General features: G+C 35.6%; 1 protein-coding gene across 1 annotated transcript; it reads left to right on the forward strand.

Annotated features, from left to right (window-relative positions):
• Window positions 1-1,591: 1,591 nt before the first annotated feature.
• PCDH20 (protocadherin 20) lies at window positions 1,592-7,860 on the forward strand. Its single transcript, XM_079137634.1, has 2 exons — window positions 1,592-1,939; window positions 2,964-7,860. The coding sequence occupies exons 1-2, from the start codon at window positions 1,808-1,810 to the stop codon at window positions 5,688-5,690; spliced, it is 2,859 nt and encodes a 952-aa protein (XP_078993760.1). The 5' UTR covers window positions 1,592-1,807; the 3' UTR covers window positions 5,691-7,860.
• The last annotated feature ends 7,936 nt before the right edge of the window (window positions 7,861-15,796 follow it).

Raw genomic sequence — 15,796 nt, forward strand, 5'->3', positions numbered from 1 at the left:
TTACAAACCTCAACATAAATAACTTTTACCAATAATGGTGAAAGTTCAGCTGCAGGGCAGAACCGGCAGCTGAAGAAGCAAGGAGAGGCAAATCGTGCTTCCCTGACTGTGGTTTGTTTACCAGTTATATAATGGCCTTACACTCAAGAAGCCCAGGTTCACATGTTGAGTATGTGGTTGCCTACTTTGTCAGGACTGGCACTTTAAAGATTTTTGTTTTGTTTTATTTTAGTTTTGTTTTATTTTGCATATGAGCCATGTTCATACCACACATGTGATTTGTATTATAAAGAGTTTTGTCTGTCAACTCTATGTAGAGCACCACTTGTGCAATAACAAGCTGTTACACACCAGGTGTTGTCAATATTTTGGACTTTGCCTCTAAAGATTATTAGAAAGGAGGTGAATATGAAGGGTCAGAAGCAAAACAATTAGCTCAGACAATTTATATTCTAATTAGCATATAGTAGAAGAAAATTAAAGTAGTTCCTTTAGAAAACAAAGAATTCATATATCTTTGATCCAAGAAAATATTTTTCAGTTCTGTCTCTATCGCTTGTCATTGCACAAGTAAGGTTTTATGTTTAGGTCTGTGAAGGGTAATATCTTGAAAGCCTAGTGACAAAGAATAATGCAATCTTAGGGAGATTCAATGGTCTTTTCCATTACTTATATGGCACCCTGCATTCAAAAAGCATTTCCGGCCATAATGGACTGAAGTCTCCCATCAGCCTGATTTTGTAAATGAAGAAATCAGCCCAGGGGGTAAGTGATTCCAGGTCACTGATGTGGCTATTTAGGATCAGATCCAGAGGGGATATCCAAGCATTTTGCACCGCACTCCTAGGATTTCTTCCTAAAGGATCACTTTCCGGGTAAGCACTGTGTGTGTGTGTTGGGAGGTGGTGCAGAAAAAAAAGTAAAAGTAATCAATTTTTTACCTAAGCTTCAGTGAGTGCCTTCCCTCTCTTAAATGCTCCCTGAAAGAAAGATGTTAAAATTGCTTGCAGGCAGAACCACTCCTGTTACAGCATCTCTCTCCCTATCTCCACCCACCGCCCCCCATATTTTTCCGCCTTTTTCTTTCTGTCCAGAAGCGGAGGCTGCCACAAAATAAAACCACAAAGCAGACATCTAGAGACGCTTGCGCCTACAACTAAGAAACTAGCGGAGACTCTCCCATCACCAACAGCGAAAAATCAAAGTATAGCATATGGAAACATTCACTGAATTCATATATTTGCTTTTCTGGCTCACACAGCGTTTACAAAGAAGTTGAGACGCGTATCTGAGAAAAGTGCATTTTCTTGAACTGCGCAAACACTGCTGGATTCGAGTCTCTGGGAGGAACTGATGGCAAGGCAGGCTTTCGGGGACATCGCGCCTGTGATTGCTTTGTGGAGAGGACTTCCTCTCTCTCTTGCATTCAGATACAAATGCAGACTTATTTAATTCTCCTACTCTTGCTAGCAACCTGTGGACTTGAGATCTAACTGGTGCAGCAAGGAGGTAAGCTGGTGGGCACGCACTTCAGTGCAGGACGGACCCTGTGACACCTCGTCGCAGTCTTCAGAGGCAAGTCCCCCATTCCAGCTCCTCTGGCAGGTTCTGGATGTATTCGCGTCCAGGACTGTAAATCATAAATGTGCCCTTCTGCCCCCTCGCCTTTCTGCCAGCCTTAGCTTCCGTCCTTAATTGACAAGCCAGTTACTATTGGCTGAAGTTCCCCAGCGATTTGCATGAACGAAGAGGGAGTGTCTTCTGCCACCCTCCCTTCAGGAGCGCGTTGACTGCAGCTTCCCTGGGAATGCGCGGCCAAGGGAATGCGCGCAGCTCGCCGGCCCTGGCAGTGAGCTGGCGTCCGGCGACCTGGCACCCGTGCCTGGATATGGGGCATCTACATCGTCCCAGGAGCAGCACCAGCTACAGGAACCTACCGGTAAGGATTCAGGAGCCCTGCCATCCCGACAAGTTGCACTAGTGTAAAGCAGTTCCTACACCTTAATGGTTGTTCAAACCTTTTGCCTTAATCCAAACTTCCCGAGAATAGTGGAAGGGTAAGGGAGTTTGGGATAATGTGTTTATATTTTAGCAAGGAATACCTAAATGTTAGGTTCGTGACAGGAAGTTTCGATAGGCGAAATGTAGTCAGATGAGATGGAGGAGTGGGGGCGACCGTGCGCTCAAAGCGCTTTATAAAGACAGAGGTTCGGAGATTGTTTCCTGCTGCCAGTGTCTGCCTGATTGTCTACTGCAATTGACAAATTGTTTTTGCATAATCATTTTCCGCGTTTACTTCTCTTCCCCCTAAGAGATGTGGTAGAAAGGCTTGGTAGGAGTTAGAGACTAAGATCATTTCAATTTGATTTTACATGCAAGCTAAAATGAAAATCACTCTTTCGGACCTAAACCGTTGCGGGGCGGGGTTGGGGGTGGGGGTTGAGCAGGTGGAGTGTGTTGCAATGTTTTCCATATTATGGCTGTTACTGTTGTTTTTATTGGTCTCATAGGGATGTAACAAATTTCGCGTTCTAGGACCCTAATGGCTGAATTGTTCGTTTCAATGAGAAATTAATCAGCCACCTCTCAGTACTACCCAATAGTAGCCCCCTCCCTCCCTCCTTATAACCTAGGGAGTTTTCTCTGTCGCGTTGCGCATTCCCTGAATTGGAGTCCTCTCCATTCTGGCGTGTTTTTCCAGGAATGCTTTATGGTTTTGGATTTTTGAATGTAGGATGGGAACGTGATGCGGGCAGCTTGGGGAATAAAAAATGAGCAGATAAAATAAGTTTTGGAGACAATATTGCTCACCAAGTTTCCTCTTCACCCTATTCTGAGTAGGGGTTTTCCTCCTGGAAATAGTGATCGGGGCATCATAGACCCCGGGAGTACTGTTTTCTAACTCTGATCTCTGTTATTTCCGCCTGTGTGCAAATGAACCGTCTCTCCTCCCTCCACTCCAGCATGTGTTCCTGTTTTTCCTCTTCGTGGGACCCTTCAACTGCCTTGCGAGTTACAGCCGAGCCACGGAGCTTCTGTACAGCTTGAACGAGGGACTGCCGGCAGGAGTGCTCATCGGCAGCCTGGCTGAGGATCTGAGGCTGGTGCCCCGGGCTACAGGGAGACAGAACCAGCAGTCCCTGCCTGAGCGCACTGGCTCTGGCGCTGAGTGGTATCCCCCTCTCTCTTTCAGCCTGGCCTCAGGGGGACTAAGTGGCCAGTATGTGACCCTAGACAACCGTTCTGGGGAGTTGCACACTTCTGCACTGGAGATCGACAGAGAAGCCCTGTGTCTGGAAGGGGGTGGAGGAGCTGCCTGGGGTGGCAGCATTTCCATCTCCTCTCCTTCCTCTGACTCTTGCCTTTTGCTTCTGGATGTGCTGGTCCTGCCTCAGGAATACTTTAGGTTTGTGAAGGTGAAAATTGCCATCAGGGACATCAATGACAATGCTCCACAGTTTCCTGTTTCTCAAATCTCAGTTTGGGTCCCAGAAAATGCACCTGTAAACACCAGGTTGGTCATAGAGCATCCTGCTGTGGACCCAGACATAGGCACTAATGGGGTGCAGACCTATCGCTTACTGGACTACCATGGCATGTTCACCCTGGACGTGGAGGAGAATGAGAATGGGGAGCGCACCCCCTACCTAATTGTCATGGGTGCACTGGACAGGGAAACCCAGGACCAGTATGTGAGCATCATAATAGCTGAAGATGGTGGGTCTCCACCACTGCTGGGCAGCGCCACCCTCACCATTGGCATAAGTGACATCAATGACAATTGCCCTCTCTTCATAGACTCACAAATCAATATCACTGTGTATGGAAATGCTACAGTTGGCACCCCAATTGCAGCTGTCCAGGCTGTGGACAGAGACTTGGGTACCAATGCTCTGATTACCTATAGTTACAGCCAGAAAGTTCCACAAGCATCCAAGGATTTATTCCATCTGGATGAAGCTACAGGGGTCATTAAACTTTTCAGTAAGATTGGAGGCAGTGTTCTACAAACACACAAGCTCACCATCCTTGCTAATGGGCCAGGCTGTATTCCTGCTGTGATCACTGCTCTGGTGTCTATTATCAAAGTCATTTTCAGACCACCTGAAATTGTCCCACGTTATATAGCAAATGAGATAGATGGAGTTGTTTATCTGAAAGAACTGGAACCTGTTAACACTCCAATTGCATTTTTTACCATAAGAGATCCAGAAGGTAAATACAAGGTTAACTGCTACCTGGATGGTGAAGGGCCATTTAGGTTGTCACCCTACAAACCATATAATAATGAATATTTGCTAGAGACCTCAAAACCTATGGACTATGAGCTACAACAGTTCTATGAAATAGCTGTGGTGGCCTGGAACTCAGAGGGATTTCATGTCAAAAGAATCATTAAAGTGCAACTTTTAGATGACAATGATAATGCTCCTGTTTTCCTTCAGCCCCTGATAGAACTTACTATTGAAGAAAACAATGCACCCAATGCCTTTTTGACTAAGTTGTATGCTACAGATGCTGACAGTGGAGAGAGAGGCCAAGTTTCATATTTTCTGGGACCTGATGCTCCTTCATATTTTTCCTTAGACAGTGTCACAGGTATCCTGACAGTTTCTACTCAGTTGGACCGGGAAGAGAAAGAAAAGTACAGGTACACGGTCAGAGCTGTTGACTGTGGGAAGCCACCCAGAGAATCAGTAGCCACTGTGACTCTTACAGTATTGGATAAAAATGACAACAGTCCTAGGTTTATCAACAAAGATTTCAGCTTTTTTGTGCCAGAAAACTTTCCTGGATATGGTGAAATTGGAGTAATTAGTGTAACGGATGCTGATGCTGGGCGAAATGGATGGGTGGCCCTCTCGGTGGTGAACCAGAGTGACATCTTTGTCATAGATACAGGAAAGGGTATGCTGAGGGCTAAAGTCTCTTTGGACAGAGAGCAGCAAAGCTCCTACACTTTGTGGGTTGAAGCTGTTGATGGGGGTGAGCCTGCCCTCTCCTCTACCACAAAAATCACAATCCTCCTTCTAGACATCAATGACAATCCTCCTCTTGTTTTATTTCCTCAGTCCAATATGTCTTATTTGTTGGTACTGCCTTCTACTCTCCCTGGCTCCCCAGTTACAGAGGTCTATGCTGTTGACAAAGACACAGGCATGAATGCTGTCATAGCTTACAGCATCATAGGTAGAAGAGGCCCTAGGCCTGAATCCTTTAGGATTGACCCTAAAACTGGCAACATTACTTTGGAAGAGGCACTGCTGCAGACAGATTATGGACTGCACCGCTTACTGGTGAAAGTGAGTGATCATGGTTACCCTGAGCCTCTCCATTCCACCGTCATGGTGAACCTATTTGTCAATGACACTGTCAGTAATGAGAGCTACATTGAGAGTCTTTTAAGAAAAGAACCAGAAATCAATATAGAGGAGAAAGAACCACAAATCTCAATAGAACCAACTCATAGGAAGGTAGAATCTGTGTCCTGTATGCCCACATTAGTGGCTCTGTCTGTAATAAGTTTGAGTTCTATCACACTTGTAACAGGGATGGGCATATATATCTGCTTAAGGAAGGGGAAAAAACACCACAGGGAAGATGAAAGTTTGGAAGTACAAATTCCTCTAAAAGGAAAAATTGACTTTCATATGAGAGAGAGGAAGCCAATGGATATTTCCAATATTTAATATTATTTCATTGTGGAATAACAGAGATGTTTTAATTGACTTTGGATAGTTTTATTCGCCTACACAAGAGTGTATTGATGGCAGTTCCAATGAAGGATGATGACTAATTTATAACTTATATTGTAAATAGCTGTTTACAGGTTTTTAAATTCAAATTCAGAATTATAAAATGTGTACAGCATTTTTAAATGAAAATTAGTACTAACAGCTATAGAATCGTTATTTATAATACAGCTTGGACATGGTTTGCAGCTTTCATACACCAAGCAAATGATTGATAAAACCTGGGAGTAAGGTAAGAAAAATGATACTTTGTTTTTTTCAGTCTAAAAAGTCCTTTGGCCACAAGAGGGCATGAGCTGCTCCTTTGCAGGGAACTGTTTGAGGTATTGTACATGAAATTAATGAGAGAGTATATTTTAAATATGTTTTTAACATTAAATAAATATAAAATCAAACAGAATTTTGCCCTACTTAAATATATGATATGAAAGAAAATAAATGTATTTAGACTGTTTATTACCTCATAGGTACATCATGTATAGTTTGAAAGAGAAGTCATTAAAAAGTGCAATTCCTTCTTAGTAAGGATAAAAACATTGCCATGTGTTACAAGTTGGGACTAGTGAAGAGTATTTTACATTCTGTGTACTCAAATTGCTTTCTGTTTGCTTTACCACTGTACTTGCTATGATTACAGGGGAAAATAAATGTATTCTTTCTTACAGAAAATGTAACTAGAAATTGTGCCCCCCCAAAAAAAAACAGCCAGAAGCAAATAAAGGTCTCAATTCTTATTTGCTTCTTAGTTTTCATGACATTTTAGTGCTTTCAATATTTGTCAGAAGTAATTTGTACTTGGGTTATACATTACATTCTTATATGCTTAAACTCATCAATCACATAAAAAATAAAAAGCACATTAAAATCAAATTATTCTAGAAGCTAATGTATAATACAGGTTGTTTTAGTTGGGCATTTCATATGAAAGTTATACTTTCCTTTTATTGTTCAGGTTGTTGGCTACCATTTCTGGCTTCCTTTCTTTGGCTTTGGATTAGGTCCAAGAGTTTATTTGTAAGCCCAGCAGCAGATTTCTTTGATACTTTAGCTTTTACTGATTCTTTTGCAATGAAGAAAACTGGTTCATCACTGGATTTATTACTTTCTCTTCATTGTGTGAGCTGGAAATTTTATTTTATCTGAGCACTATAACAAAATCTGTATAAACAAGGAATGTGTTAGCTTAAACTGGATCATCTTACTTTTTTGCATCATGTGTCTGTATTGTACCAAAAGTGTTTATATGTCTGCAAATTAAAGGTATATATTTTCATAATTTCTTTCTCATTTTTACCATTTTATATTTTAACATGGGCTTGTTCCTTCACTTAAGTGCCTATATTGGCATCTGTGTGGCTTTAGGGTTAAATATGGGTAAACTAGTATTCTTCTGTGCTAAAGTTTATATTAAACTAATTCATTACTCAGTTAAACATTGGGTAAGTTAGTAAGTTTGGGTGTAGTTATAGACATATACAGCAGAGAGTATGACTATATGTTTCATTTAAGTTCATATGAAAATTTGCACCCATATATGTACACATGCATATTAATTTATTATAGATTTAATATCAATTATAAACTTTCCTTTTATCACATACTTATAGCAAATCCTTTCTTAGCTGTGTTTCATTAGCTTTTAATAATTTTTCAAGGTAAAAATACATTGAAAAATATAATTTAATGCAAATACCCAGGGCCTTTTGGATTTTTATTAATTCATTTTTCTTGTTTACTTCAATATGAGAATTTGAATAAATAAAATAATAAGCATATTAGGCAGTAGCATTTGTTACAAAAATATATATATTTTTATTGTGAATTACTTTTGTATGTGAGGAACTTGAGCTAAGATACTAAGATCATTTAACCCATAAAATTTTTCATTCATAATTGATATGTAGCAGTAGAGAAAACCATACTTTTCCAGTCATATTTTACTTATGTTTTTTAAGGAAGAAACTACATGAGATACAAGTAGTGTGATAAATAAAAAATAAATTGTAAAAGTGCAATGACTTTTACTATCAGTGTCAATTGTTTAAAAAAATTCTATTCATTTCTAAATTTGAAGAAGATTCATGTGTTTTGGAGTATGAACTTCATATCCAGCATGAAAAATGTTTGTAACTTTAATAAAAAGATGTATTTCTTAATAACTTCTTGTGACAGGTTTCCTTTACAAAACATCTCGTTCACATTAAAAACATTAGTAACAGAGAAAGCTAAAGTAAATTAAACTCAAAGATAAAAGTCCCTTTTTACTAACACCTTGTGCTAGAACAGTTGCCAAAATGTATGCTAATCATGTCAATGTTGTTAGTTGAGCTGGCACAAAAATAAATGTTCCATTCATTAAAAACCCTAATATCCATTTAACAGTTTGAGAACCAGTGAGTTCTCCTTGCCCAATTTAATGAAGAAGAGACTGCTCTGATCTTTGTACTGCCAAGTACATCTTTATACAGAGAAATAGTTCATTAATTTGAACTGGGAAATTTAAAACCAACATAGCAACTTCAGCTAGAGAGGAAAAAATAATTCATATTATTTTACATTATTTGACTCTTCAGAGTAGATTTCCTCATCCTATTTTAAAACAAAAAGTTCTAGTAGTTATATTTTTATCAATAGTACTTTTAAAATGAAAAGGAGAAAAATGCTTATTTTAAAACAATTTTGTTGTATCAGTGTATTACAAACATCCAAAATTTTAGTGTTTTGGATGTCCTGTATGTATTTTATGAAAATAGCCATGACTACTATGAAATAACATCACTAGAAGCAGTGTTAAGGGTTGTGTCTGAAGTTGCCTTGATTGCTTGCAGGAAGATCTCTCACAAAGATTCAAATTTGTGCTCCCAGTAAATGTCTAAATAGATAACAAAAAAGGAGGAATTAAGCAATTCTCTCCCCTGAAGATTCAGGTTCCAATCTCTCCTTTGTGAGGTGAAGACTCTATGGGGTCCTGATATTTGACAGAAAACAGATAAGGTAATGAAAGTTTAGCAGAGACCACATGGTGTTCTTCAATTCCATTGGGCAGCCTTAGTTCATGGGGGCCAGAGACACAAATATCCAATCATTTTCTTCCCTCTAGGCTAGATTTGCTCCTTGCAAAAACGAAGTCTATCGCTACAAAATGTCATATTGCAGATTTGTACAATCTCTGCCTTTGCAAGCGAGTAGCCAATGAACATTTGTTCCAAGGAAGAGAAATGACAGTCATGTAAGTGGACTCAAATCAGAAAAATTAAGTGACACATTAATTAAAGCCATTTCTAATTCCTGAACAAAAAAGATCCTTCATAATATTTTTCTTAGTTACTGCTATTTCTGATAAGAAAGGTTATACACATTTTTTCAAATTATAAACATATATCATATATATTACATATGTATAAGTACATACAGTACATAACCATTTTCAAATGTTGCATATATAATTATTAAAATATTAGCACTTTTTTCTCTGAAAAACTCGTAAATTAGGAGCGACTATCTTTAACGATATAAAACAAAAGTGAGTGAAATTAAACATAATTCATTAATGTCTAAAAGAACAAACACTGGTGATTTTAAAAATTCAGTCACCCATTCCACACATATTTTAGTACCTATAATTAACAGGGATTTAACTAAGAACAAGATAAGAGTTCCTTAATAAACTTGCATTGAAAGACCAATAATAAACCATAAAATTTCAAAACACTATATATGATAAATGCCTGTTCCCTGAATGCCATTTAAAAGGAATCTAATTCAATCTTGCAAAGTCAGAGGATTCCCAGTGAAAGTGATTTCTATTTTGAGCCCTTCTCAGAAGAGGTGATGTAAAAACTGAGCCCTAAAGAAGAAACATTAGTCAGTGGGAAATGGGCAGAGACGGGGTAAGGTCATTTGAGGAAGAAGAAATGGTATGTGAAGCACATGTGTAGGAGTGAGCATGTAATGTTTGAAGAACCACAAATATTATAGATCTTCTTAGCTAAAGAGATAAAGAGAATAAAATAGATTATTAATGACAAGAAAGGTGAGGTAAACAGATTTTTAAAAATTTGACCAAGAATTGGTATTTTTAAAGGATTACTTTTGACCATATGTGGAGCTGGTGCTGAGGAAGATTATAGATACCGATTCTATGGTTCAATAATAATTTAAGTGAAAGCTGGGGTCTTCAATCTGAGAATATAAACAAGTACTACAGTAAGTAAACAATTTTCAACTCATAAAGAAACTTGCAATACTATAGGAAATAATCCACATACAATGACTGGAAAATACAGACAATGTGCAGTGAATTTCATGCATTGGGTGAATACCAAAAAAAAAAAAAAAAAAAAAAAAAAAAAAGACTATCACAAGTAATTCTGAACAAGATCTAAAAAATAGGTATTTAGAACTAAAAAGTACACAAGTCTTGAAGTTTAATATCACTTTTAGATTAAATAAATCCTTTATCTTATACTTCAGTCTTTTGATTTTAAATGAAGAACTTAATAGCACCTAAGTCACCATTTAAATTTTGAAACCCAGTCTAAACAAACACATAATAGATATAAAAACAGTATTGTAAATAGTCCCACCTTCAAAAAAAAACCCTTGCCTTCCCTTTTAATTTCCCCTTAAGATACATCTATGTGGAAATTGTGAAGCTACTCTATTTCAAGACATAATTCTGATAATTAAATGAGAAAATTTATTAAAAATATTTTCACAAATGAAATGATCCACAAATATTAACTATTATTGTAATTGGAATTTTAAAATGTGGTGGCCCCAATAGCTCATTCATTCATTCTTTCATCCAATTCCTTTGGCCAATATTTTCATTACACAACAAAAGTCCATAAAAATTTGTAGTGTTTTAGATTAAAAACCAAAAGCTCAACACACTAATTTATTTCTCCTCCTCATTATGCATCCCATAGACACTTTTCTTCATTTTTTCCCATGATGAAATCACATATCCTTTTTCTTTTGTAAATATCACAAGGACCAGGATTATGATTTAAAATGCTTTTTTAAGAATGAGCTAATTAGCATTTCCCCTAATGGACTGATTGGAAATATTGATATGTCATGGCACTTCAAAATAATCTTGTAGGACCATTTACAGTTGAAGAGACCAAGAACGTATCAAGAAAAAAATTTTATAATAAAGGATATTAGATGAGAACAATAATGAATTTCAGAAATATTTAAAATCTTACTTAAAATGGCTAAAAGTTTCTTTTCTTTCAAAACTTTCCTCCTAAAACCATATCTTTTCATTTTATGTTTACTAAAAAGTTAACCAAAATGATACTGCAAAGACAATATATTTGTTGTTAAAATAAATTTTGTGAGATGAAGACCTCATTTTAAAATTATTAAAATGAATAAAAAATTAAAAAAATGAATCACATATGTTCTCTGCCTTAAAGGGGAAAAAAGATAACAAATTTTAAAATGAAGTGACTTTTACCTCACACATAGGAAAATGTAAAATTAAATATTTGACAAACATAATAATGACTAGAAAAGAATAAAAATATTTAAGAGGATAAATCTAAGGTTTTATAAACTGCAGAAAAGCAAGAACTAAAATGGATTTGTAATATGATAATAATTACTAATGTGTAAGTAATGTGTACATCATATTTAGAAAAGTGAGGTCTGAGTGTGTATAAAGGGATATGGCTGATTTGAAAATGAGAATAGAGAAATATTGGTAAAATAAAACCAAAAGAAACCGGAAAAACAAAAGAAAATACATTTGCCATTAACTAATTCAGAATCGTTATGTAAGAAATAAAAGTAAAAATTTTAAGTATTTAAAAAAAGAAAAAGGAAACAAGTATGATCAGCTTATGGGTGAAAAGGCAAATAAAGGTCACCCCAGGATGACTAAATGTTAGGAAGTTGCTGAATCACAAAAGTTTTCAACCCCAGTTGAACTTGGGATCATTGTCTTTTCCCTTAGAATTTAGAGCACAATACCCTAAAGCTTCAATAAGATACATACTGTATACATTAACTGTTAATTTATTAAATGTATTTACCTCTGTAAATAAATGTAATAGACTGTCTCTTACAAGCAAGTCTCTGTCCTAAGCACAAGGGAAAGCTTTCTTCATCGTTGCAAGAATTATTCTGCAGTCTCTTAGAACTAATGAAAACCTTCAGTCAAGGGCCATTATGGCATATAAAAGCACTACCTAGAGATATGTACTACATATTGGAAGCTCATAAAGGAGAACATAGAAACTGTTAGAAGAAAATAATCTTTACAATAGATGTGAATTAGAAAATAGGAATTGAGTGTTTTCTGTGAATACAAAAGACAGATTTAAAGATGTTTATAACATGTATTTCTGGTACTCATTTGGAAAACTAATATTCCCTATACCTCCCAAATCCAAAATTCCTCAAAGCATCAAAGAAATACAAACCCTGGCTCTGTGAACCACTCTCTCCCTTTGAAAGATCATAAATTTGCAAGTGAATATAATTCCAATACAACTATTAGATTCATTGATTCTACCTATGTACATGTAACCATTGTACTTATTTCAAAAATAGAACTGATTTTTATTTTTCAAATATACTTTATATCATTTTAAATTCAGCTTTGTGTTTTCTTAAGTGCACTTTCTTGGCAAGATGAGGTTTTGACTAATAGAGAAAAAAATTGACTTTGAAAGTTGTCATGTACATCTTTCAAGTAATACTATGCAATAGTATTTATCAATGTTATGATACATGGTAATATGTATGATGAGAGGACAGATTAATTGATGTATAAAATTAGTGCACTCCTCATGAAATAAATCACTCAGAAGGTAACTAAACAATTTGGAGAAAAAAAATTATATTTTAAAGGTAGATTAAAATAAGCAAAGGAAAAAATAACTGAATAATACTTGGGAATTCTAAAAGTAAACACAGTTACTCATAGGATATTTTTCATATTTGAAAAGCATCATCCACTTAACATCCCTTCCTTATTATTCTGCTTCATTACAGTGGGAAACTAGTTTCCTTCACAGGTTTGTAATCCAATTAAAAATTCCTAAACATTTTCAAACTCAAAAGAGTGTCACCAATGTTAACCAAGCCAGGTGCCTAGAAAGAAAAAAGAAGAAAGCAGACAACAACGATAACAGCAAAACTTGCTTTATGTTGAAATAATTTTCTATTTATGATTCTTCCAATCATTTTTTCAATAGTAAAAAATTCCATTTGATTTACATATTTTATTTTAAATAACAGTTAAAATTCACTACAAGAAAAATTTCATTAATCCATTTTTAGCTTATCCCTAAAATATTTACAATGTATCATTAAATTTAGAAAAGTCCACTACCCTGCATATGTTTGATTTTTCAAACTGGCCCTACAAAGATTATTTTCTACAAAGAGCACTAGAGAACATAAACTTCTCATTTATAAATGCACAGATTTATGTGAAAAACAACTGAGTATGTGTTTAAAATAGGAAATCTAATCAACTTAGTGAAGCAAATGAATTCCTTTAGGTTTGACTTTAGAATGCTATTGAAGTGCCATGACATATCAATATTTCCAATCAATCCATTTAGGGGGAATATTAATTAGCTCATTCTTGAAGAAAATTTCTAAAACACCTTAGTAATGAAAGCACAGAACAGAAAAGATAAAATCACTGAAAATATACAAAACATCTGCTTCATGAAGCCAAGAGGGATTCTAAGATGTTCTTTCCCTTTCAGCTTCCTTGAGATACCACTCAATTATGCTGCTTGGGCCTTCACAGAGTAAGCCTAATATTCTTAGAATCCATTTACCATATCTAAGTGGTAGACAACATATTCCTCCAAAGATATCCATAGTCCACAGAATCTGTGACTGTGTTATGCTATGTGGCAGAATAGAAATGATTATTTGCCTTGCAAATGTAATTGGCATATGGTCAGCAAAATAGGAAGATGAGCCTCAATAAGCTAAAAAATATCTACCAGCTGAGTCAGCAAGGAAATGGGGATCTTAAAAGAAACGAATTTAGCAACAATTTGAATGATCTTGGAAGTAGATTCATAGAACTTCCAAAAAAATAAACAAACAAGACTAACAAAGGAAACCAACCAACCAACAAACGGCCTCCTAACTGACACCTCGACTTTTCTGTGTTGCAAAATGCTAAGCAGAGGACCTCTAACCAGACTTCTGACTTGATGACTGGTAGTTAATAAATGGATGTTATTTTAAGCTGCTAAACTTGTACTAATTTGTTACAACAATTAAAAACTACTACAGTATTCTAAAAAATGCATGAAGCATTCATTAAAGACCAAGTTTAGTTGATTCATTATAATAATACATTGTTTTATATAAATTTTATAGATGTTTCAATATTCTTTCCAAAACAAGATTATTAACTACATAACTATTTGCTAAGCAAAGGAAATAAAACAAATCTAAGAATAATCAATATAAATACATGAAAAATAAAATCACGTATTGTGAGCTTTCTGAGTTATTATCTGTTCAAATCTATTTTCATCTTACTTAATTTACTAATGAAGTCACAGAAATAAACAGAAAACCAAAGAAGTTTTTATTTCCTTAAAAGACTTTCTCAGTAGACTAGAGCTGGAATGAATAGCACTGAATTGTTGAAATGATCTCAGACCCAATTTGGAATGAGATGAACTAAATGACTGATATTTTTAATTGAGGTAACTTGGGTGGGTATGTTGTGATTGGCTCAGGAAATTTTTTTAAAAAGATACATGTTAAATGGTATCTTTTTATGTTACTGCAAACAAAATAGCTTTTCTGAAGGATTAGTCTCCTTAATGGAAGGATCATTTGAAGTGACTTATAGTCCCTAATTCTCTGAAAAAAAGCACTTAGGGAATTTTTTTTTTTAAGAATACATTCTTATTCTACTTCCCCACCAACTGCTTCACTCTATACAATAAATGCACAGAAGATGAAGCTCATTATAATCATTGATTTAGTATGTAATGGTTTTTGAACTAGGCATTTATTATTGGTATCCAATACATAATACACAGGACCATATTATAGAAAGTATACTAGTAAAATGATACCATCTTGTAGTTACAGTCAAATGTTTTGGATTCATATCAGAACTCTTCTAGATGAAAGGATAAAAACAAAGTTATATTTTTCTCATTTTGCAGAAAGACATATCTCTTTCTGAAATGCATATGTTTCTTTTTCATTTTCTATGTCATTCATTTTTGATTACTGTAGGACTTTTTTCCTAAATTCCTATCTAAGAAAAATATTAGGGGCACTGGTTCAAATAAGTTTAAATTATAAACAGGAAAAATATATTCTAGAATAATATTTTCAGAGTTAATAAAGAAATAATGTGGATAGGGGAGGGAGGTAAAGTTTAGGTTTTAGAAAGAAAATGGAATGCTGGCTTTGTAGAGCAAGATGTTTTATTTCAAAAGAGTGCCTATACCTTAACTACGAAAAAAGCATGTCTTTTTCATCATTTGTTTAATCATCCACTAGGAAGAACAATACTCAGAATATTCACTTAGAAAATATATTAAGGAAACAGGTGTGGTGGTGCATCCCTATAATCCCAGAGACTCTGGAGGCTGAGGTAGGTGAATCTCAAATTCAAGGTTAGCCTCATCATTTAGCAAGACTCTGTCCTAACATAAAAAATAAATAGGACTGGATGTATAGTTCGCTGGTAGAGTGCCCCTGGATCCAATCCCCAGCATCATAAATAAATAAATAAACCCCCTTTTATGTCCCAGAAATCCTGGTTAGCCTGGAATGGGGAATTTAGCCTATGTGGGCTGCTATAACAAAGTACCATAAATTATATATGGTATAAACAATAGATTTTTTTTTCTCATAGTTATCCAGGTTAGAAAGACTAAGATCAAAGTACTTGGCATATTCAGTGTCTGGTAAGCACCTACTTTTTCATAAATGGCACCCTTTTGCTACATCCTCACACATTACAGAGTAATCTTACTCATGAAGTCTCTGCCCCCACGGGTCTAATCATTTCCCAAAGACCCCAGATC

The sequence above is a fragment of the Sciurus vulgaris genome (genome assembly GCF_902686455.1).
Source record: "Sciurus vulgaris genome assembly, chromosome: 4".
Taxonomy (NCBI): Eukaryota; Metazoa; Chordata; class Mammalia; order Rodentia; family Sciuridae; genus Sciurus; species Sciurus vulgaris.

Excerpts from the sequence above, each read along its gene's own strand:
- PCDH20 (XM_079137634.1), top strand. The coding sequence starts at position 1,808 with ATGCGCGGCCAAGGGAATGCGCGCAGCTCGCCGGCCCTGGCAGTGAGC. Across the intron at positions 1,940-2,963 it reads CCAGCTACAGGAACCTACCG|CATGTGTTCCTGTTTTTCCT; the intron begins GTAAGGATTCAG and ends CCTCCACTCCAG.